Genomic DNA, 20,812 nt, shown 5'->3' on the forward strand with positions numbered 1-20,812 from the left:
ATGCCCTTTACCTGTCCCGGCTGCACCTTTCCTCTAGGCTGCTCCCCTGAGAAAGGTCTAGAATACCGGCTTCCTCCTCCTTGCAGGCCTGGCACATGATTTTTCAGGTGGTCACTTGGCCCCGGTCGGCTATCGATTAATCCTTCTGCTCGAGGATGCTCCTGGCAGCTAAGGTCCCTGCGGGCTCGCTGTGCCAGGCAGAGCACCAGGCACTTGAGAGCTAAGTGACTCATGCAACAGCAGGGAGGGGACTGCTGTTCATCTCATTTCGCAGGGAGCTGGGTTAAGTGCCTAAGAGCTTGGCGCATAAGAGGCAGAGCTGGACACAGCCCAGGCAGGCGATCTGAACTACATGTTGCTTCTGCCTGTCACGCACCGCCTGCACGCTGCATTCACTGTGTGCCCGGCGCTGTGCACTGCCACCCTACAGCCACTAATTTATGCCTAAACAGCTCTTGATATGGGTACTATTTTCACTACCCACGCCCACCTTTTATGAGAAGTTAAGTGATTTGTCCAAGATTCCATCTAAGAAACACCGGAGATCTGAGTTGCCCCACTGCGCCCCCTCTTGGCCGATACCCCGCCCTGCTGCCTCTGACCGCTCCGTGTCTATTGCAAGCCCCCTGCGCCACCCTACACAGCCACTTTTGAGGAAGTAGATTTTATTTTTTTCCTTTGCATTATGGCTTATTACAGGATATTGAATATAGTTCCCTGTAGTCTATAACAGGACCTCGTTGGGTTTAAAAAAATCTTTTTCCCATTATGGTTGGGAAATACACTCTAAAACAAAATTTTCTCCCGACCGAGACAACCTCTCCACTAAGGTAGACAAGAAAGAAAACAATTTTATTATCGAAAGAGCATCAAACCAGAATGTGATGTGCATCACAGACCGTCCGCTAAGAGATTTGCAAAGACAGAAAAGAATCTCACTTCTTGTTAGCCAAGGAGATACAGCCCAATTCGTACAGGTCCTCGGGATAAACAATAATTTGTTGTCACGTAAGAGAACTTGGCAGCACTATTTATTACATATAGGTCACCCTAAATCCACCTGGCCATTGGAGTGACCCTCTGTGTTTGTTCATTTGTTTTGTACAAAGAAAGGTGGAATTTCTCCTATCTCTATGACAGGAGGTGGTTTTGCAACTTGGAGCCGGGAGACCAGGAAGTTAGGCTCCGACCCTCCCACAGGAACTGGGAGACAGGGTTCTATTTTCCTTGGGTGTTTGCATGCCAAAGAGATGGCTCCCAGGATCTTCAGAAACACGTTCCTGGGTCAGAAAAGCAGCAAAGGGCCTATATAGCTTTTAAAAGAATCAACATATATTTCAAAGAGATGAAGAAAGAACGACAAGTTTTCTAAAGTAAGAGCTCTCAGAAAAGGGTGGGGGAAGTCTCTTCCATCATTTTTCACAGGGAGGATTAAGTCCCGTAGTTTAAATTTCTATTTATTCCTGCACCACTCTGCATCAGGCCTATTTTTTGCACTCTTCCCTGGCCAGCTCCTTCCGTTCTCGCCTCCTGCACCCCCCGCGGTACCCCATCCTCAGAGATCTGACCAGGACCCTCCTTGGCTCTAAACACTCCAGGACCCCCTCACTTCCCACACAGAGATGCCATGTCCTGGAGTCCAAGGCCCACAGGGATATGGTCCAAGTCACCTTCTGTCCTGGGTCCTCACTTCCCCCTCAGTGTGTACACTGGGCCAGCCACACCCGACCACTTCCACTCCCTTCACCTGTCCTGACTCCGTCCTTGGGCTAATGTTCTGAGACTCCCTCCGCCTGGAGGAGGCTTCTTCCCACCTCTGCCATCTGCGATGGGTCATTCCTTGGCCACCTATACAGCCTCAGTCTCCTCCACAGCAGGATGTGTTTCCCCCTGTTCGGGGTCTGGGTTCATCCCTTACCCCTTGAGTTTTGGAGTCAGACTTGGATTTGAATCCTGACTCTGCCACTGCCCATCTGTGGGGCCTGGCCAACTGCCCCAGCTTCCAGAGCCTCTGCTTCAGCATTTGTAAAATGGTTATGAAAATGCCCACCTCCTGGGGTTTCCAGGAGAATCGGACTAGGTAAGGTGAGATGACCCAGTGCAGTGCTAGTTTCCCTTCCCCTTCCCCTAGTAAACTCCAAGCCTGTGATAAATGTTTGCTGGACTCAGAAAGGAGGTTTAGAACTTCATGTATTACCCGGTGAAAACCTGAGCCTCACTGCTGAGAATTTATAACATTCTGATGGTCCTGCCTAGAAATCTTATTTTCGCTCTTTGTACACATTATTAAGTTTTTAATTCCAAGTGGCTTTTCTGCTTTGGGTGACTGCCGGCATGCTGGCTTGTAAAACGAGAGGCTTTCATTCATATTGTATGACATTTCTGCAGGTGTAACCCAAGTCCCCCACTCATAAATAATCCACCTGTTCTTGCCCTCCTCAAAGGGTATTTTCCTGCACAATCTGAAGGCACCGCAGCCACCTTGAAATCTACAGAAAGTCCATGTTGCAGATTCACTTAATTGTATTAAGTCTTGGCCCATGAACTATGTCTGGGATGGAGCCGACAGCTAAAGGACGGACTGAAAAAAGTTTCAGCTACGTTGTCAGAGCCCCCAGCAGCGATGGGTTTGATATAATGAACGTCGATGTGAAGATCGACACGTCCTGGATCTTCCAGGATGTAGAGGAGACTGGTGAGGAGCCGGGATGTCTTCCAGAAGAAGCAGCTAGAAGCCCAGACATGGACACGGGAACACTCAGGAAGCAACTGGAATCCTCAGAACAGAAGCTGTTGGTAGCTGTGGACAAGTACGTGATGTCGGAGTCTGGACTGAGGAGCAGGTAAATATACCATTTGGACCTCTTCTTTGTGTATGTATGAATCCTGGGGCATCCTAATTGTGTCAGGATGGAGTGTTGAATCATTTCTGTGACTGAGGATGCAGGCAAAACAGTCAGTGTTCCATAACCCGCCACAGCAGTCCCTGCTCCTTCTCTGTCTTTCCCTTCCTCTGCTCCGTATCATAGGGGCTGAGCCTATTTCCCAGGCTCCCTCGCTCACTGGCTTCCATCTGGGTCCAGCCAATGGGAGACGCTGAAGGGAGGACGACGGGAGAAGCCAGGGTGTTCTCCCCTTCTCTTCTGCTCTGGGTGACGTCTCTCACTATGGCTGCCATTCAGTCATGCTTTCGGCTTCCTCTGTGGTCCTGCTTCTGGGCCCCAGTATCATCACCTCCTCCTTGTCTATCCCTCCAGCCCCAGGGGCAGAAGTGGCTTCCAGCAGCTGCTAACCTCTGGGTTGCCTGTCATCTCTGTCTGGCCTTTCATCTCTCCCATCCCTATGTTTGTTTGATTCTCGCTGCTGAACCTTCTGGTGTAGGCTCTATTTTCCTGATGGAACCGACATGGTCCAGAGGTGGGGCATTTGAATCCAGGTCTTTCTCCAAAGCCCATGCTCTGTTTTGATACCTAGGCCAGTAGAATGAGCTGGGGTCTTGCATACATATCAAAGGAGAAACCAGCATGGAAATGCAGTACGGTTATGGCTGGGGTCTGACAGGTTTACCAATATGCCAACAGCCAAGTGTCTTAAATTTGTCCGACTTCACGCTTTTGGTGTGTTTTCCTTCATTTTAGTAAGGGCAAGTCAGTAAATGTGTATTTACATGATCTTTACTTTTTCTCCTCTTTGTAAAACTTTTCACGTGAAAAAATTCACATATGAGAAAAATTATTCTGTCACCTTCAGTATCAGTCTATGTGATTGTCCATTCACTCATTCATCCATTTATTCATTCATTCCCTCATTCATTCACTCATTCTACAACGTGCACTCAGCCCTCGGGAATCACATACTGTTTGTTGTATGAGTCTGCTGGGGCTGCCATAACAGCACCACAGACTGGGGGGCTTAAACTGGGGGGCTTAAACAAAGCACCACAGACTGGGGGGCTTTATTTTCTCATAGTCCTGGTGGATGGAAGTAAAAGATCAAAGTGTGGACAAGGTTGTTTCCTTCTGAGACCTCTCTCCTTGGCTTGGTGATGTCTGCCTTCTCCCTGTGTCTTCCTGTGGTCTTCCTTCTGTGCGTGTCTGTGTCTTAACCTCCTCTTCTTATAAGGACACCAGTCATAGTGGATCACGGCCCACCCTAATGACCTCATTTTAACTAAATTACCTCTTTAAAAACCCTATCTCCAAATACAGTCACATTCTGAGGTACTAGGGTTAGCTAACTTCAACATATGAATTTGGGAGGACATATTCAGCCCAAAACATGAGTTCTAGGGGTTGAGAGCTGGAAAGGCAGGGCCCCAGCCCTGGAGAGATAGAAGTATAGCTCACGCAAGGTTGTACATGGCAGTGAAAACCAGATGGTCACAAGGCCTGGGAAAGATGGGTGGGAAACCTCTGCCAGAGGAGACCCCTCTATGTGAGGGAGAGACAGGCAGCCTGGAGGCACCATGAGTGGCGGAGAGGAGGGGCCTCTGTGGCTGGGGCCGGGGGTGAAGCCATCCTGGAGGCGGTGTCCTGGACCTGCCTGTGGGGAAATGTGGGCTGTGTCCTTAGTTCTCTGAAGGTGGGATGTACCATCCTGTAGAAGCAGGGCTTCGGGAGGGGAGGCCCGATCTGCAGCAGGGGTTGGGAGAAAAAAGAGTTAAGGCTTACCAAGAGCCTGTGGTGCAGGGCACAGGGCTGACCTCCCCCCACCATGCCTCCATCGCTGCTCCCTTGAACCCTGTGGCACATAGAGTGATATGATCCCCTTTTCCAGATGAGGAAACTGAGGCTCAGTGGATGAAATACATTACTCAGTGTCACGGAGAGCTGAAGCCAGGGTCTGAATGCACAACTGTGAATATAGATTTCAGGCTAATTTCACCATGGGTTTGCTCTAAGTAGGGGATAGTAAAAGATTGATAATGTACATTGGATTTCACTTCAGTTAAAGAGTTAATATTTAAAAGTATTTATTGCAAAACTAATGCAACCACGATGTTAGAAATTTGAGAACGAGAACCCCACTCCCACCTCTGTAACACTATCATTGCTGCAAATTCATTTACAATCTAAATGCAACAAAATTAATAATAGCTGAACACTTGTTGAGTGTTTCCTCTGGGCTAGGCACTATTTACATGCTTGACGCGTATTAACAGACTTAATCCCTAAAAATAAATTACTAGAAATGAAGTAATAGCAATATCTTCAATTTCTAGATGGGGAAATTAAGGTGCTGGCTTAAGTAACTTCTCCGTGGTCACACACCCGGCTACATGCGGGCGCTGGGACCACCCAGGCTGCCTGCCCGATTTATCCTGGTGGATATTCCCTGATGGAGTCTCCCAGTTCCGTAGCACTCTTTGCAGCTCTACACTGTAATATGTATATTTTTAACTTGTCATTAATCAGTGGAAAATGGTACTTCATTGCCTAGTTCCTGTTTATGTGTGTATATGTTTCCTATGGCTGCTAAAACAAATTACTGCAAACGTGCTGCCTTCAAACAACACACATTCATTGCCTTTCAGCTCTGGAGGCAGAAGTCCTAAAGCAGTCTCACTGGGCTACAGTCATGGTGTCCGCAGGGCTGTGCTCTCTCCAGAAGCTGTAGGGGAAACCTGTGTCTGTCTTTTCCAGCATCTATAGCTGCATTCCTTGGCTTCTAGCCCCTCCCCGTCTTCAAGCCAGCAGGGTAGCATCTTGCTTCAGTGGTCACATGGCCTCCCCTTCTGCCCCCCTCTCATGAGGACAGTCGTAATTGCGGTTAAGCCCACCCAAATAATCCAGGATAATCTCTCCGTCTCAAACTCCTTAACTGAACCACATCTGCAGTCTCTTTTGCATCTTAAGGTAACATTCATTAAGTTTTGGGAAGCAGGGCATGGATATATTTGGGGGCTCTTATTCAGCCTGCCACCATGAAAGTAGTCATTTTCTGCCTAGTTTAAGTATAGGGATAATACCAGAATTAAATATTGTCCCAGATTTAACGTTTCAGATTGGTCTCAAAAATTAAAAAGTTAAACTTTTCTTTTCCCATTCAGATATCACCACGTTTTATAATCAATCAGAAGGCACTCCACCCAAGCCTCTGACTGATGAATGTGCGGCCACTCCTCTGGTTCATTTTGGAAGGAACTTAATTTTAATCTACACAAGAGGGCCCCCTCCCTTCTGTCACTTTAGAGACCCTCCCCCAGGGACTCAAAACTAGAGCAGGAGAGGGGACTCTTGGCCCTATTATTAATAAGAGTAACTCACTTTATTTAATCTTCACAATAACCCTCTGAGTAAGGTGCAATTACCTGTTTTACGGATGAAGATACTGAGGGTCATAGTGGTGAATGAGCCCAGTTAAGACCTCATGGCAGGTAAGTGGCAGAGCCAGGAGGCAAAGCTAAGTCCTCACCCAGGGAAGCAGAGTCTGTCCTGGATGAGCAGGTCACCTGGTGTGGAGCTGGGTAAAGGAGTGAGGCTGTGCAGAGCTTGTCCATGTAGGCTGAGAATGCACTTGCCACGTGTTTCATGGTCTTCTATTATAGAAGTAAGATTGGCACATTGAGGGGACTTGGATACTAGGTACGAGCAGGAGACAGACAAGTGAGTCTATGTGGCTCCTCCGCTCCTCATGGGACCACTAGGCAGATGTTCCTTCTGGCTTCCCTCCATTCACATGTGCTCCTCCTTTCTATGTAGCTGAGGTCAGGGTTCACTTCCAGCCTGGGTATTACTTTGCATATTGCACAACTTCAGCACTTTCTGAAGTGCTGAAGACTTCAGGTGGCTTAGCCATCCCTAACTGGTTGGTCATTTCCAACGTCTCACTTTTGTAATCCAGAGATTAATTTTTTAAATTGCAGAAACCTTTTTTCTGCATTTCAGTCATTTCCTTAGAAAAGATTTGCAATAATTTAGCTTAAATGGGAGGCAACAGAGCACAGGGTTAAAGCATGAGTTTGGGAGCCATGCAGCCTGGACTCTATAATGCTCTGTGACCTGGGGCAAGTTGCCCAGCCTCTCTGATCCTGTTTTCTCATGTGCGAAGTAGGGGGAAGGGAATCCACCTGTAAGGATTAATTGAGACAATGCAGATGTATGGTTCAGATGTTTGGTTCAGTCCTTTTTCATTGGTATGACCTGAACTGGGGATTACTGGTTTAGGGATGAGAACATTGTTAAGATTCCCAGTGACTTACTATTCAAAAGAGGTCTCTGAAGTATTTTAGATCATCTTCAAAAAGATAGGTATGAATGTTTTACAAAATGTCATTTTGTCAGAATATCAAATTGGCCAAATAACAGAAGAAAAAAAGAAGATCCTGGTGTCTGTGAAAAGCTTAGGCCATGCTTACAGCATCCTGAGTAAGCGCCTTACTGCTTCAATGCGCAGAATTCAGGAGCTGGAGCTGTCGGAGAGGAAACTCCTCCAGAAGGTGGACCAGCTGAGCGCCCTCGTGTTCCAGGAGAGAAGTGCCTCTCTCCGGGCCCAGGAGCAGCTGGAGGCGCTGCAGGGGGAGCTCGCCAGCCAGGTACCGAGTCCCTCCTCCTTCTTTCCAGTACTTGTTTCTTGTCCCAGCAGAGTCACCCCATAGGTTTGGACGTGGTAGCAGCTGCCCTTGAACATAGACAGTGGGGCGGGCCTGGAGAGCCTAGCCAGGAGGGGTAAGAGAGGTCCCAATTCTAACAGTGCAGGCAGGGGCCGCTGGACCTGGGCAAGGTCACGTGGCCTCCCTGGGCCTCGGCTGCCCCATCTGTAAAACGGGGCTCCCATCCTGCCTCATAGGGCTCTGGCTGGGATCCACTGGGTGGCATGCGGGGGCTGTGCACTTGCTGGGAGCTCTGGCCAGAGGTTCCTTTCTGTGGACTTGGTGCCTGTCAGGGGAGCCGGCTCTGGCCTAAGGACAAGGAGAGGACTGATGCGGGGTCTCTGCCCTCAGGAGCTGGCTTGCGGGCAGGGACACAGATGGGAAACAAGTAACTCCAAAGCTGGATGCTGGGAGCCGTGGGGAATGTGGTGTGTGGTGGGGAGACAGGGTTGGTGAGGCAAGAGGGTTGCAGGGAGGACAGGTCGCCAGGGCCCTGGCATGACCCAAATTCTGGAGGCAAGGGGGAGCAGGACTTAGGGGGGCCTTAGCAGGAGAGGCTCATAGTCAGGGTTTTGGGGGATATCACTCTAACTGCATGGGAGAGAGAGGCGGCAGGGGCAGGGGGCAAGTTAGAGCGTGATTGGAGAGGGAGTGGGTGGTTAAGAGGATAGGCTCTGGAAGCAGATGCCTGGAGCCAAACCCTGGCTCTGCTACTCATGAGCTGTGTGATCTAGGCCAAATGACTTAACCTATCTGGACCTCAGTTTCCTCATCTGTGAAATGGGAATGATACAGTACCAACCCTGTTCAATTGTTGTGTGGGTAAAGGAAGGTAATACGTGTAAAACACTCACAACGGTAGGCATTTGGATAGCCCTAGCTGCCTTTGTAATTACTAGTCTTTACTGAAATATTCCAGGGGAGAGATGACGAAGGCTGGAGGGCAGAGACTTGGCAGGCAGAGACCCAAAGATCCCGAGAGGCATCGGTTTCAGTAAATTGCTACTCACGGGGCAGCACAGCGACTGTTAAATTGCAGGTTGACACCCGTAAGTGGGTTGTGAAATCAATTCCGTAACTCACAACCAGCAATTTTAAAAATGGAATTGACTAGGAATTATGAAAGGGCATCACGTGTACGAAGGGGAGTGCTGTTTCCTGAAACTTCTGTTTCAGTTGTCAACACGTGCATATGTATAACGGGGCACGTTCTTAAATGTATTTTTTACCATGGGAAATAGTCCAGAATGTTTGAAAAACACCAGATTGATTAGCTTTCAACTGAAATAGAAGTGAAGCATGGAAAGCTAAGAAGTTCCATTAAATTGAAATTAGTCTCTGAGATGCCAGGGAGACATGCAAGTGCCACTTTTCCCCTTTGCATTGAACTTCAGGTGCAGAAAGTTGAGTTCATCCTCCTTGGTTCACAGCACATCATTGTCAGGGTCCGGGAGTTTTTAACCCGAGGTATAGTAGTGTTACGTGGGATCCCACCATCAAGAATATAATCTCTCCATGGAAAATCCTGTAATTAATATTTTTTGTCATGCCTTATATACATATAGGGTTTCCCAAGTGAATAGACACAGTCCTGCAATCACCAGAGGTTCCTAGTATGATGGGGAGACAGAGGATGAGGGTGACAAGCAAGCGAAATGACATGAGCGAGCTCGGGGCACTGCAGGACCCGCAGTTATGTGGCCCACACACATTTCTTCATTGCATTCTCTTGTAGTCTGTATGCTCCTGGGAATGTCCTGTCACAAAACCGCATTTCCAGATGAAGGGCAAGATTTCAGAGAGGTGAGGGGTCTGGCTTGGGTCCCCTCGGAGACCACTTGGCCCAGCTTCAACCCAGCCCAGACACTAACCCTCGATCTCTCCCCGGAGCTATCTGCATTTCAGAGCATATTTTGCAGGAGTGCATGAACTCTGCCCTTTGTACCTGATATCTGCCAAATGGCAATTTGCCCCATTGTTGTCAATATTTGCAGTAAGCATTTGCATACAAAGACATCTCACTTCTGTGGTGACCCGTGGTCATTCCCAAAGGTGATAAATGTAGACCCATCCAGGTGATGGGGCACCGTCCACCTAGCATCACCGAGTACAGGATTCATACCATCGGGAAGACCCCGAGCAATTTTCCTCGCAGGGAATCTAACTCCAGTTTTATCTGCCCAAATTCCCCCCAAAACACGCTGTCAAACAAAGCCTGCCGGCTGTTCCCAAGTTTCCTCTTTCACATTTGCTCTTGCTTGTTTGTTTTGTCTTCTGCAAGCTCTCGTGGCTGTGACTGAGTATGAGCAGCAGGGACTAGCAGTTGACAGAGAGCTTAACATGAAGGCAGTTCTATCCATTTGCATCAATTAATTCTGAAAATTGGGCAAGGACGCCCATTTTTGCAGTGCATGGGTCACCCCAGTCCAGCCTACAGCTCATGCGTGGGGGGAGGGCAAGGTTTAAGAACAGGGAGATGTGTTCCTTGGACAGGCAGCGGGCCAAGAGGAAAAAGGAAAGGTCTTGAGTCAAGTACATGGCGGTTCAGTGACTTTTAGTCGTGTGACATTGTGCAGGTCACTTCTGAGTAGCTCCACAGGGCGTATTCACAGGAAGGAACAACTGCTGTGACACTGGTGGTCCTGTCTCACCAGCCAGAAGCCATGGTCAGCTGATCCTTATTGGTTCAGGCATTAACCCTGTAGGCACTGGGAAATGGAGAGGTCTGGGAAGTTCTGCAAGTGAGGAAGTGGGGACACTCAGGGGGTTCCAGGTGGCAGCTCTTTACAAACTGGTGTGGGGGAATCACATGTTGGAACCACTGGCCCTCCCAGTGTGCACCAGCCCATCCCCCTCCTGCCCGTTGCACAGTTTCCTTCCAAGAACTCGGGGAGCTCACGGGTGTGCAGGGCCCACACTAGGGGGAGGTAAGGTGCTCGTCTCCTGGGCAAACTTTAAGGGGGCGCCAAAAAACAGTCATCGAGATCAATAATATTTTGCAGCAATGTTTTAATGCAAAAATTAATGCAAAAAGAAAAGGCGCGCTGAACAACAAAATATCGAAGTTTCAAATAAAGACAGGCTCAATGCGAGCTACGGTGCGTCCCCGGCCGCCTTCCTGACGCCCTCCTCCACCGCCAACCCGTAGGTTCAGGAGAAGGAGCGCGCGGCCCGGCGGCAGCGGTGGCGGCTGCGGCGGCTGCGGGAGCGGCTGCAGCGCAAAGACGAGGCGCTGGGGCTGCAGGCGGCGGCCCTGGAGCGCGGCCGGCGGCTCCAGCGGCGCCAGCTGCGACTGGTGCGCGAGCAGGAGCGCATCCTGCGAGCGCAGGTGCAGCGGCTGGAGTTGGACGTGCGGCGCCTCTGCCACGCCGCGGGCCTCCTGCTGGCCGAACTGGACGCCCCGAACCAGGGTGGCCCCCGACCCCCGGGCCCGACCAGTCCCCGAGGCGCTCCCGAGGAGGCCGCGGAGCCGCGCGCGCTGCGGGCCAGGGCCGAGCGCGGCGAGCGCGAGCGGGACCAGGCGGCGCGCCGGCTGCGGGAGCAGCGCGCCACCGAGCGGCTGCTCCGCGGGCAGCTGGAGGAACTGCGCTGCTGCATCTATGGGCTGAAGCTGTCGGAGATCGGCCTGCAGGGCCAGGTGGAGGAGCTCGCCCAGCAAAACAGGTGCCTTCGAGAGGAGCTGGGAGCCCAGGCCCCCCGAGAGAGAGCGCTCAGCACGGCTCCTGCTGGTCACGGTAGCCTGGTAAGTGGCCGCAACCCAGAGCACGAGTGATTTTCTGCTTTTCTCTAACTTTCTGCCGCTTGGTCAAGTCACGGGCTCCGTCATTCCCCCGTTTTCCTCTTCAACCACCCCTGCAACCCACCAGCCCCCTTCACCCACCCTTCATTCCATCCGCGCATCTACCCACCTGGTGGTGCCCATCCACCCCTACAGCTTCACTCACCCGTTCACCAAGCCAGCCACCTCCCCACCACCTGTCCACCTGCTCGGCCACCGTCCACCTGTCCATGCCCTCATGCACCGTCTTGTCTACCCACCCACCCACCCTTCTACCCACACTCCATCATCTCTTTCACCCGACCATCTGCTTGTCCATCTCTCCTTGCAGCCACTCTCCAGGCAGTCATCCAGTTACCCTTCACCCCTCCTCGTCTGTTTCCTCCTGTCCGTCCATCTATCTGACATTTGATGGGTCCCTGCCTGTGCCAGGCCCCGTGCTGGGCGAGCTCCTCCACGTGCAGTATGACATTAACTGTCATGGTCTCGTGACTTCCACCCCGATCCGCCCCTCCCTGGGAAAGCCATCACCCTTTCCCACCTCCCTCACAGCTCCAAAGGTGACCACGGTCCCCAGCGTGCCGGTGCTGTACGTGCATCTTCATTTCTCCTTCTTTAGACTGTGAGCCCCTTGAGGGCAGGTCAGATGGCTTCTGTAGCGGCCCCCCCAGCAGCAGCACACAGGAGGCCCTCAGGACTGTGCAGTAGAGCACATGCAGGGTTCAGCTCCTTTCCAGTTCTCCTATTTGCTAGCTGTGACCCCAAGCAAGTTTCTTAAGTTCTGGAGCCGAGAGCAGGCTGGGCACTGATGTTATCACCTAACTGATAGACGAGCAAAAACTTAACGTTTAATATACTCCTGCCATGTGCTTGGCACCCTACGGTGTTTTCAAAGGCATCATTTAATGCTCATAAAACTGTAAAGCAGGTACTATTAATGTCCGCACTCCACAGAGAGGAGGCTGAGGCTCAGAGAGGCAGTGCACTGACCTGTTGTCACACAGCTCAGAAGAGGCAGAAGTAGAATTGGATCCAAATTGGATGTGAGTCCAGAGTACTTTGTGTCTCCTGCACCAGGCTGCCTCCCTGAAAAGGGAGAGTTAACTCAGCTCCCTCCAAGACATCAAGATCCCACTGGGTTAATTTGCATTTAAGGAAAAATAAGGGAGACACTTTAGCCCAAAGAAGATGACTCATTAAAAAAAAAATTAAATTTATCTTTGGACCTGGACAACCTATTTCAAATTAACTGGAACTTTAGTCTTCTCAAGATAATGAAGTGTATCCTGCCTAGATCATTTTAATACTGAGTTTATCTGTGGTTATATTTTATCTTTTTAGTACTTCATTCTACTCATGTTACTTCTGCGTGTCCTGTTCGTTCTTCCTCCATTATGTTCATCAGGTAAAAGGAATACAGTGTACCTTTAATATTGGCACCTTGTTGTAATTTCAGAAAATAAATCGTGCAGAGATGGAAATTGTCATTTAGAATCCTTTCTGTAATTTTTCTAAACGTAAGATTTTAATTTAGGCTGTCGGCTTACATCCTTATTCTCCCAATCTTTCTGCCTTCCCGTGCACTGCTACTCTTTCTTTTATCTAAGGAAAAGGGTGGATACCTAAATATTTTAGAGATGCCTCCTAATGTTTTGTACGTTTTGTGTTCTCTCATTTAATCTTTAGTACAGCCTTGCAAGCCAGGTGCTATTATCCCACTGACTAGATGGAGAAACTGAGACCCAGGAGGTTAAGTGACTTGACCACAGGCATGCAGCTCCAAAGTATTAGGGCCAGCAAGGGGACATGGGCCAGATCAAGGCTGTGACTCCAAGAGGCTGTCCTTACCTTAAGATGCTGGGGCCAGCGTTGGTTCTTGCGGAGTTTGGGGCAGTGTCAGTGGCTGCGTTTGGCGGCCTGTGTGATCAGTTATAAGCCCCTTGTTGACATGCATCTGTGACCTTCTCGATGTTTCATGTCTTATCATTTAAAAGACCCAGTGCCCAAGGAGAACTGCATGCTCTCAAGACCTTCCTGGAGGCTGCTGTGCACAGTCAAAAGTCTCTCAAAAATTCCCTAAATTTCCCATAAAGTGTGGTCCCCAGCCAATTCTGCCTCTATAGCATCCGGAGAAGCCAGCCTGTTATCAGATGAGTAGCAGAGGAAGCAAGGGCCCGTGGAATAGAAAATGTTGATCCTTAAACATGGGAGCCATACACACTGGGGTGACATGCTCATGCTCTAAGATGGCAGGTGGGACCCGGAGTGGACAGAGGCGGTGGATTCCGCTGGGTGAAGGGGTAGTAGCACTTGCTGTCTTCTGAGTGTGTCAGAGTGAAGAGCCCATGGGAGCGTGAATGCAAGAGCCCTTTAAAGATGGAACAAATGTCAGTTACCGTTTCAGCATAGAGTGTCATGGGACGGTCACTGATCCTGGCTTTTAGCAATCTAAATGGCGGCCTGGGAGCATCCGGGCTGGGAGAGTGATATTAGCAAGGGCTTGCTTTGGCCGTCGGCGTCCATGTCATCGTGGTTTGTGCATTTCCTGTGTGGCTTGCTCTCACTTCCGGGAAGCGGCTCCCATCCCCTTGCTCATGATCTCTCCACGGGGGGCTCGGCACCAGGGCGACCAGCTTCTTGCTCCAGCCAGACGTTAGCAGTTCTCCCAGATGGAGACAAGCAGGGCCGAGTCCCCCCAGCTGGTGGGCCTGGAGCCTGGCCCTGCCTTCTAGGAGCCCCGGGAGCCTTGCCAGTCATCTTATTTCTATGCCTTAATATCCTTATTGAGCAAATAGAAATGTAGGTACTCTGAGAGTTTCCTGGGGCTACCCTAGCAAAGAACCACAAACTGTGTGGTTTCAACAATAGTCCTGGAGGCTGGAAGCCCGAGATCGAGGTGTCGGCAGGGTCGTTCCTTCCAAGGCCTGTGAATGAAGATCTGTTTCGGGCCTCTCTCCTTAGCTTGTGGGCGGCTGTCTTCTCCCTGTGTCTCATTGTCTTCCTTCTATGCATCTCTGTGTCCAAACGTCCCCCTTTTATAAGGACACCAGTCATGTTGGATTAGGGCCCACCCGAATGACCCCATCTTAATTGAATCAGTTGTGTCTCTATTTCCAAATCAGGTCACGTTCTGAGGTCCTGGGGGTTAAGAGTCAACTTAGGAAGTTTGCGGGGGGGACACAATTGAACTCATAACAAGTGCCCTCCTGGATGCACCGTTATGAGGCCCCGTGAAACAGTAGAACTGTCGGTTCTAGTTCCTTGATGTGCTTCTTCGCCGGCTTCATGGGGGTACAAAACGATTCCTATATTTATGAGGGAGTCTTTGCACTAGACGCCATCTCTCGTGCTCTGCATCTGTTGTCCACTCATTTTGTCCCTCAACGACCTTCAAGGGAGGCACTATTTTACCCCCATTTTACAGATGAGGAAGTGAAGGCCCGGAGAGTCCCAGGGTCCCACAGATAGTAAGTGGTGGGGCAGGATTTGCGTCCCGGCAGGCTGACCCTGAGATGAGCCTGTGAGTGCCATGCTCTGTTCCTCGGTAACTAGTGGTCAGTGGGTCCAAAATCAGCATTTAACAGGTGCCGTACAACGAGGTGTACTTGGGCCTGAGCTTGGTACCAGGGCTGGGAAATAAGACAAGACCCCTGCCTGCATGGGATGACAAGACTGCCTGGAGAAAGAGGGTGCAGACAGAGGAAGGGGGAAGGGGCCTGACAATCTGTGGGTCACTGTTGGGGATCTTGGTGTTTGGAATGGGGAATGGACCATTCCCCATGACAGGGCCACAGGGTATGTCAGAGTCTTCCAAACTGTCCTACTCTCAGCGGGCACTGACAGCCCTGACTCTGAGCACCTTGGAGTCGAAAAGGGCCACCTTGAAAGGAAGAAATCCTCCAGAGAGCGCGCTGGAGAGATGGGAAATGCCAGCCAGTCACCAGGTCACGGGGCAGCATGGCTTGCAATTTTAAAGTTAAAATGCTAGAATCTATTGATAACAACACTGTAAAGCCAGATGGTGTCCCTCAGGTCTTGGTCTGGCCTGTGGCCATGGCTGTGCACGTATGAGATTGTACTCAGTGTTCTGAGAGCATTGCATGCATGCATGCATGATTTCCCAAGGCTGACAGTGCATTTCCAAAGGGGCAGGACCCAGAATGGTTAAGAGCCACGCGGCAGATCTTCAGCGCCCTTCTCTGGATAGCGGTGTAACCCCCAAATGATCTCTTTTCATAAGCCCCCAGCAGCTCCATCGCCTTGGGATCCAGCTCCACTTCCTAACCTCGGCATTCAAGGCCCCAGCTGCTCTAGCCGCTGCCTCCAGGCTCACTGCCCACCCCTTCCTCCCACCCTGTGGTCCTGCAGGTCCCTAAATATGCCAGACTCCTCCAGCCTGCTTACTTTTCCTGTGTCTAGAGACTTCTACCGTCTGCTCCCCATGGCCCCTTGGTAAACCCCTGCTTCTTTCTCCCCATTTGGTGAGAATGTCTCTTCCTCCAAGAAGACTTTCCTGATTTTACGCCAGCTCCTTCCCTCCTTGGTGCCCCCATTATGATATGACCCACCTCTGGCGACCCTAATTCTCACTGTGCTGGGCCTGGCTGCCCAACCCCCGTAGCTGTTCCTTCATCGTCATCACCAACTGGGTCTGATTCAGCCATAAATCCCAGCCCCTGTCCACAGGCTGTGGAATACTTGGTGAGGAAGTGACTCAGTGAATAAATGGCCAAAAGAAGGTATTTGCTCCATTTCCCATGGGAAATGGAAACTTCCAGACGAAGGGACCAGCCTGAGATGGCAATGCTGGGAAGTGAGGTGTAGAAATTGGGAAACGAGAGGGAGGTCTAGCCCCAGGGAAGTGTGTATCATATTGAAAATCATTGCAAATTATTAGGGTGCCTCCAACCCAAACCAGCCCCTTGGTTACATCTGATGTGTGTCATGGTGTGATTTATGGTGAGGGTAATCGTTATGAGAAGATATTTTGATTCTTATTTACACAGCGCTTCCCCAAACAGGATCTCCTTGATGCTGGGAGGTAGCCAGGCAGAGATCAGTGATTTTGTCCCCAGCCCCACAGAGGAGGCACATGCCTTGCCCAGGATCACACAGTTTATAGTTTCGAGAACAAGTTGCTTGGAGCCCAGGTCCCCACAGGAATAGCCATTGCGAGGACGAGCGCCCAGCTCGGGGAAGAGTTTGGGGAGGGGGTTTCTGGTCAGAATCCCAGGTGAAAGAAAGTTTAAGAGGACTCTGGTTTGCAAGAGAAGCAAAGCCTCTCTGCAGATGTGTCCAGATGCTTTTTAGTAAGCGTGCACTGGGCATCCTGTATGTTCCAGGCACCGTGCCGACCACTGGGGCTGGGGAGGCGATCCTTCTCTTCAAAAGTTTATAGGGGAGATAGACACAGGGGCAGAAAGGGCAATTTGGGTGATGACCACTACAGCAGGGGACACCCTGGGGCAGTGGCCTGGCCTGGAGGGTATCAAGGAGGCTCGTATAAAGAGATTAAAAGTCACTGTCTTATGATGTCAGTGTCAGGCTGTCATCCCAGAGCTGCGACCCCGCTCCTTGTGACAGTGGCCTCAGGAATGCGGGCTGCTCAGGCCAGCTTCTCGACCCCGGCGATCTGAGTAGAGCGACGCCTGGTGGCGAGTATGAGAATGTCTTGATTGTTTCCTGAGTCCAGGCAGCCCGTTCCTGCTCACAGCTTGCACCTGAGCAGAAGTGCCCGTTACTTTTTTGTAACTTGTCACTCACTCCTGCAAGCGAGCAAGGGCTTTAAAACAGTTTCGATAATGTCAAAAAACAAAACATAGGCAAAAGCCACGAACATACAAATAACGTAAAAAGGAAATACAGATGGCCCGTGGTCTTACAAAAAAGGTCCATTACTTAAAAACAAAACACGAATGAGCAAAACCTCACGATTCCACTGTATTCTGAATATTTGTCATATATTAAAGGTACCTCAATACTGTTTATAGTTGGTAAAAATTGGAAACAACCTAAATGTCTGATCAGAGGGACCTGATTTGGTAAGTGAAGGCATTCCTTACGTCAGAGATCATTCGGCAGCCCTAAAACACCACATTACAGAAGAAGTTGTGGAGAAATGATCCTTCGATACCATCACATGAAAAATGCACAAAGCGAAAGTCAACATTTTGTAGAAACAGACTTTTGGAAGAATTTAAATGTCTCTGCACAGAAAAAAAGCCCAGAGGGATATATTCTCACACATTTGTAATATTTGTGTTTGGATATCACTGTATTCCTCATTTTCTTCTTTCAAAATAATTACACGTTAAAACTAAAGCCAAGTAAAGTTACAGGCAAATGCTCCTGTGAGTGTTGAAAAGCAGGGAGGGCTGGCAACACTGAGCAGAGGGGGGCAGGAAGCGGGAGAGAAGGCCCGGATCAAGTTCGGAGACCTGAGTTCAGGTCCTGTTCTCCCACTGTGTGTGCTGTGTGACCTTGGACAAGTCACTGTCCCTCTCTGAGTATTGATTTCATCACTTGTGACATGAAGCGGGTATAGCATCATCTTGGAAGTCCTCCCCTGGATGTTAGCTCCTCGAGGCAGGGGTCTGTGTGTGTCACCCATGGCTGTGTCCCAGCCCCAGGACAAAGCCTGCCACATAGTAGGTGCTCAGAAAGTATTTGTTGAACTGAATGGAAGTAAACTTGGTACTGGAGCAAAATCCAAATAGAAATGAACAGCAGAACAGTGGTGGCCTTCGACACTGCCCTCCGCCTCCCCTTCATCTGTTCCCTCCTCCTTCCTTCTGCTTCTCTCTCTTGCTTGCTCTCATGTCTTTGAATTTCTGTCTCCCTTCTTGCATCCTATTTCCTCTCTTTTTTTTCTCTTTCTCATTTGCCTTCTCTCTCTTCCTTTCTCTTGTGCCTTCTCTCTCTCTCCATTTTCTCATCTCCACCTCCTTCCAATAGTGATTTTAAGTTCTTGACAAGAGTGTTTAATTCTGATCGAGTGGGAAGCTAGTGGAGAAAACCGTGAGGTACCCCAAGGTCTGTGGGCAGAAGGCACCTGTGGCAGGTTGTCCGGGCCCGTCTGGATGCAGAGCAGGGCTGTGCCCAGACCCCTCTGGTTTTCACTGGTCTTGGCTGGGGCCCTGTTCTGGTACTTGTTAAAAGCTTCTGGGTGATCCTAAGGTGTGGCCAGGGCCTGGTCTCCCCTGGTCTCTGAGGAGAACTGGACAAGACACAAACTGTCGCACAGTAACTGGAAGGTCACAACCTTGGGGTATGAGGAGAAGATGCTGCAGTGAGGGAGGGGCTTCATTTGGGGGAGGCTCAGGGAGGCCTCATTAAGGACCTGGCCTTTAAGTTAAGCCCAGAAGGGAGCAGCTGGGCCAGGCAGAAGGGTGGGGAGGAGAGGTGTAGGCAGCAGGCACAAGGGGTGCGAGGCCCCAAGGCAGGAGGGAGAAGGGTCCATCCAAAGAGCAGAGATGGGTGTGGTGAGGCCGCACAGGCAGGGGTTTTATCTTTCAGGGCAGTGGGAAGCATGAAAGGGTTGGAAACAGGAGGGCAACCTGAGCCTGTTTCCATTTCAGTGCAATTGCTCGGCTGCCAAAGGGTGTGGAAAGGAGGGGCAGAGAGCCAGGGGCAGGGAGGGCTTTGCAAGAAGCAGCCTGCAACCAGTACCCTTCCCAGGAGGGTGCACCAGGCAGGCAGGAAGAACCGCACGTGCGGAGGCCAGCAGGAGCCAGCGTGGGGGAACAGGGAGGCACTGTGAGAGGAAGCCAGGACCAGGAGCGTCAGGGGCTGCGGTGACAGCCCTGGACGGCCTCCGTGCCTGACCGCAGCCCAGGAGCTGATCCCGTGGACTGAGTGGGGGAGGTGAGGGCGGACTTGCAGGTCAGAGGGTCCCTGGCAGCTGCGGGCAGGACGGGAGGGGAAGCAGGAGGCCCAGTTAGTGGCCAACGCAGGGGTCTGCTGAGAGCAGGTGAGGACCTGGGGACGGGCACGGGGCATGACCTGTCCATTTCCGTTTCTCCCTCCCCTAGAAGAGCACCTGACCCACAGTAGGAGCTTAATAAACGTTTGCTGAATTAATGCACGGCGAGTCCGAAATGTCTGCCTTTCTGCAGGCTCTGTCTATCCATCCAACTGTCAAACCTTTATTAAGCACCTACTGTGTGCCAGGCTGGAGTGTCAGTGCAGACCGAATGAAGGCCAGTTTCCTTCCTGAACGACCTCAGGTCTAGTGTGGGAGCAGGTGGGAAGCAAACAGCGCCCCTTAGAACCGGGCTAGGCGTACCCGGGGCAGTGGGAACCTGCAGGACACTTGTGCCCTGGCCCCTCGTGGGTGGTGGCTGGAGCCGCAGTCAAGGTGCTGCCTCTAACGTGCTCTGCGGGGCGGGGGGTGGGCGTTGGGTTAGGGAAGCTCCTTGCTGCAGCCCAGCTTGCCTTTTGGGGTGAGATCCAGAGGAGGAGGGTGCCGCCCGGAGATGCCTGGCTGCGGCGTTTGGGGCCTGTGGACAGTTGAGGGACAGGACTGCCCAGAGGGACAGGCTCCCACCTCGGGTGGATACAGAGGGAACTTCCGCACCGGAAGGAAAGGGGACTGGAGCCTTTGGTGCCACCTTGGGGGGGCCCAGAAAAACCTTGGCTGAAGGGACAAGCCCCCCATTGTCTGCTAAATGCTTGCTGGGTGCTCACAGGAGGCAGTTTGGTTGGCAGGACCGAGAACGCAGGACCAGGGCCCTATGGCCAGGCCACTGCCCTCTGCTGTCCTCACCTGGGGAGGGGATGCAACTCCCTCCAGGGGTCCTTGGGAGGGACTTGGCTGGGACAGGCTTGGAGGGTCCCTTGCAACCAGGGACACTCACAGCTGTCTTGTCTTCTTGTGTTTTTTTCCTCAAGGAGGCCCTGGGCTGTGTTCAGGATGAATCGCTGCCCCTGCCCTGGGAGGAGGCTCCGGATGCCTGCGGAAACCGAGGCCCTGACGGGGCCCCTGGACCAAGGGGCTCGGCAGGTGCGTGGGGGGCCCCGCGTGGACATCCGCTGATAGGCCAGCTCTCTTACGACATCCTGATGACGCAGCAGGGTGGCGGTCCCTGCTCTACAGTCAGGAAGCTGAGGCTCAGAGAGGTAGTGTTGCTTGCTTGTTGCCACACAGCTGGGAGAGGTAGGATCAGAGTCCACAATGCCCACGGCAAGGTCTGTGACCTAGGCCCAACCCGACATTCAGGCTCAGCCCTCAGCCCTCAGAAGGTGCCAACCAGGCGGCGCCCGTGCCAGCCTCGGGCAGCAGGGGTCCCTTCAGGGGGATTTGTCTTCGCAGAAGACCGTGTCATGACCGGGAGCTGTTCTATTCCCCGCCCCCGCCCCAGTGACAGCTCAGGTGTGAGACAAGTGTGCAGCCTGGGAGTTGCTGGGACCCCCTTATCCCTAAGTTGTCCCTAACGGGAACCAAT

At 51.4% G+C, this 20,812-nt stretch overlaps 1 protein-coding gene across 2 annotated transcripts in view; it reads left to right on the plus strand.

The window, feature by feature from the left end:
• The first annotated feature begins 2,487 nt into the window (after positions 1-2,487).
• Positions 2,488-20,812, plus strand: part of C4H4orf50 (chromosome 4 C4orf50 homolog) — a 116,286-nt gene continuing 97,961 nt past the window's right edge. For both annotated transcript variants that reach the window (XM_067735478.1, XM_067735479.1), the window contains exons 1-4: positions 2,488-2,843; positions 7,396-7,534; positions 10,740-11,333; positions 20,259-20,370. In XM_067735478.1, coding sequence (XP_067591579.1) covers positions 2,548-2,843; positions 7,396-7,534; positions 10,740-11,333; positions 20,259-20,370 — 1,141 coding nt within the window. In that variant the 5' untranslated portion in view covers positions 2,488-2,547. The remainder of the gene's footprint in view (positions 2,844-7,395; positions 7,535-10,739; positions 11,334-20,258; positions 20,371-20,812) is intronic.

Source organism: Pseudorca crassidens, chromosome 4, assembly GCF_039906515.1.
Source record: "Pseudorca crassidens isolate mPseCra1 chromosome 4, mPseCra1.hap1, whole genome shotgun sequence".
NCBI lineage: Eukaryota > Metazoa > Chordata > Mammalia > Artiodactyla > Delphinidae > Pseudorca > Pseudorca crassidens.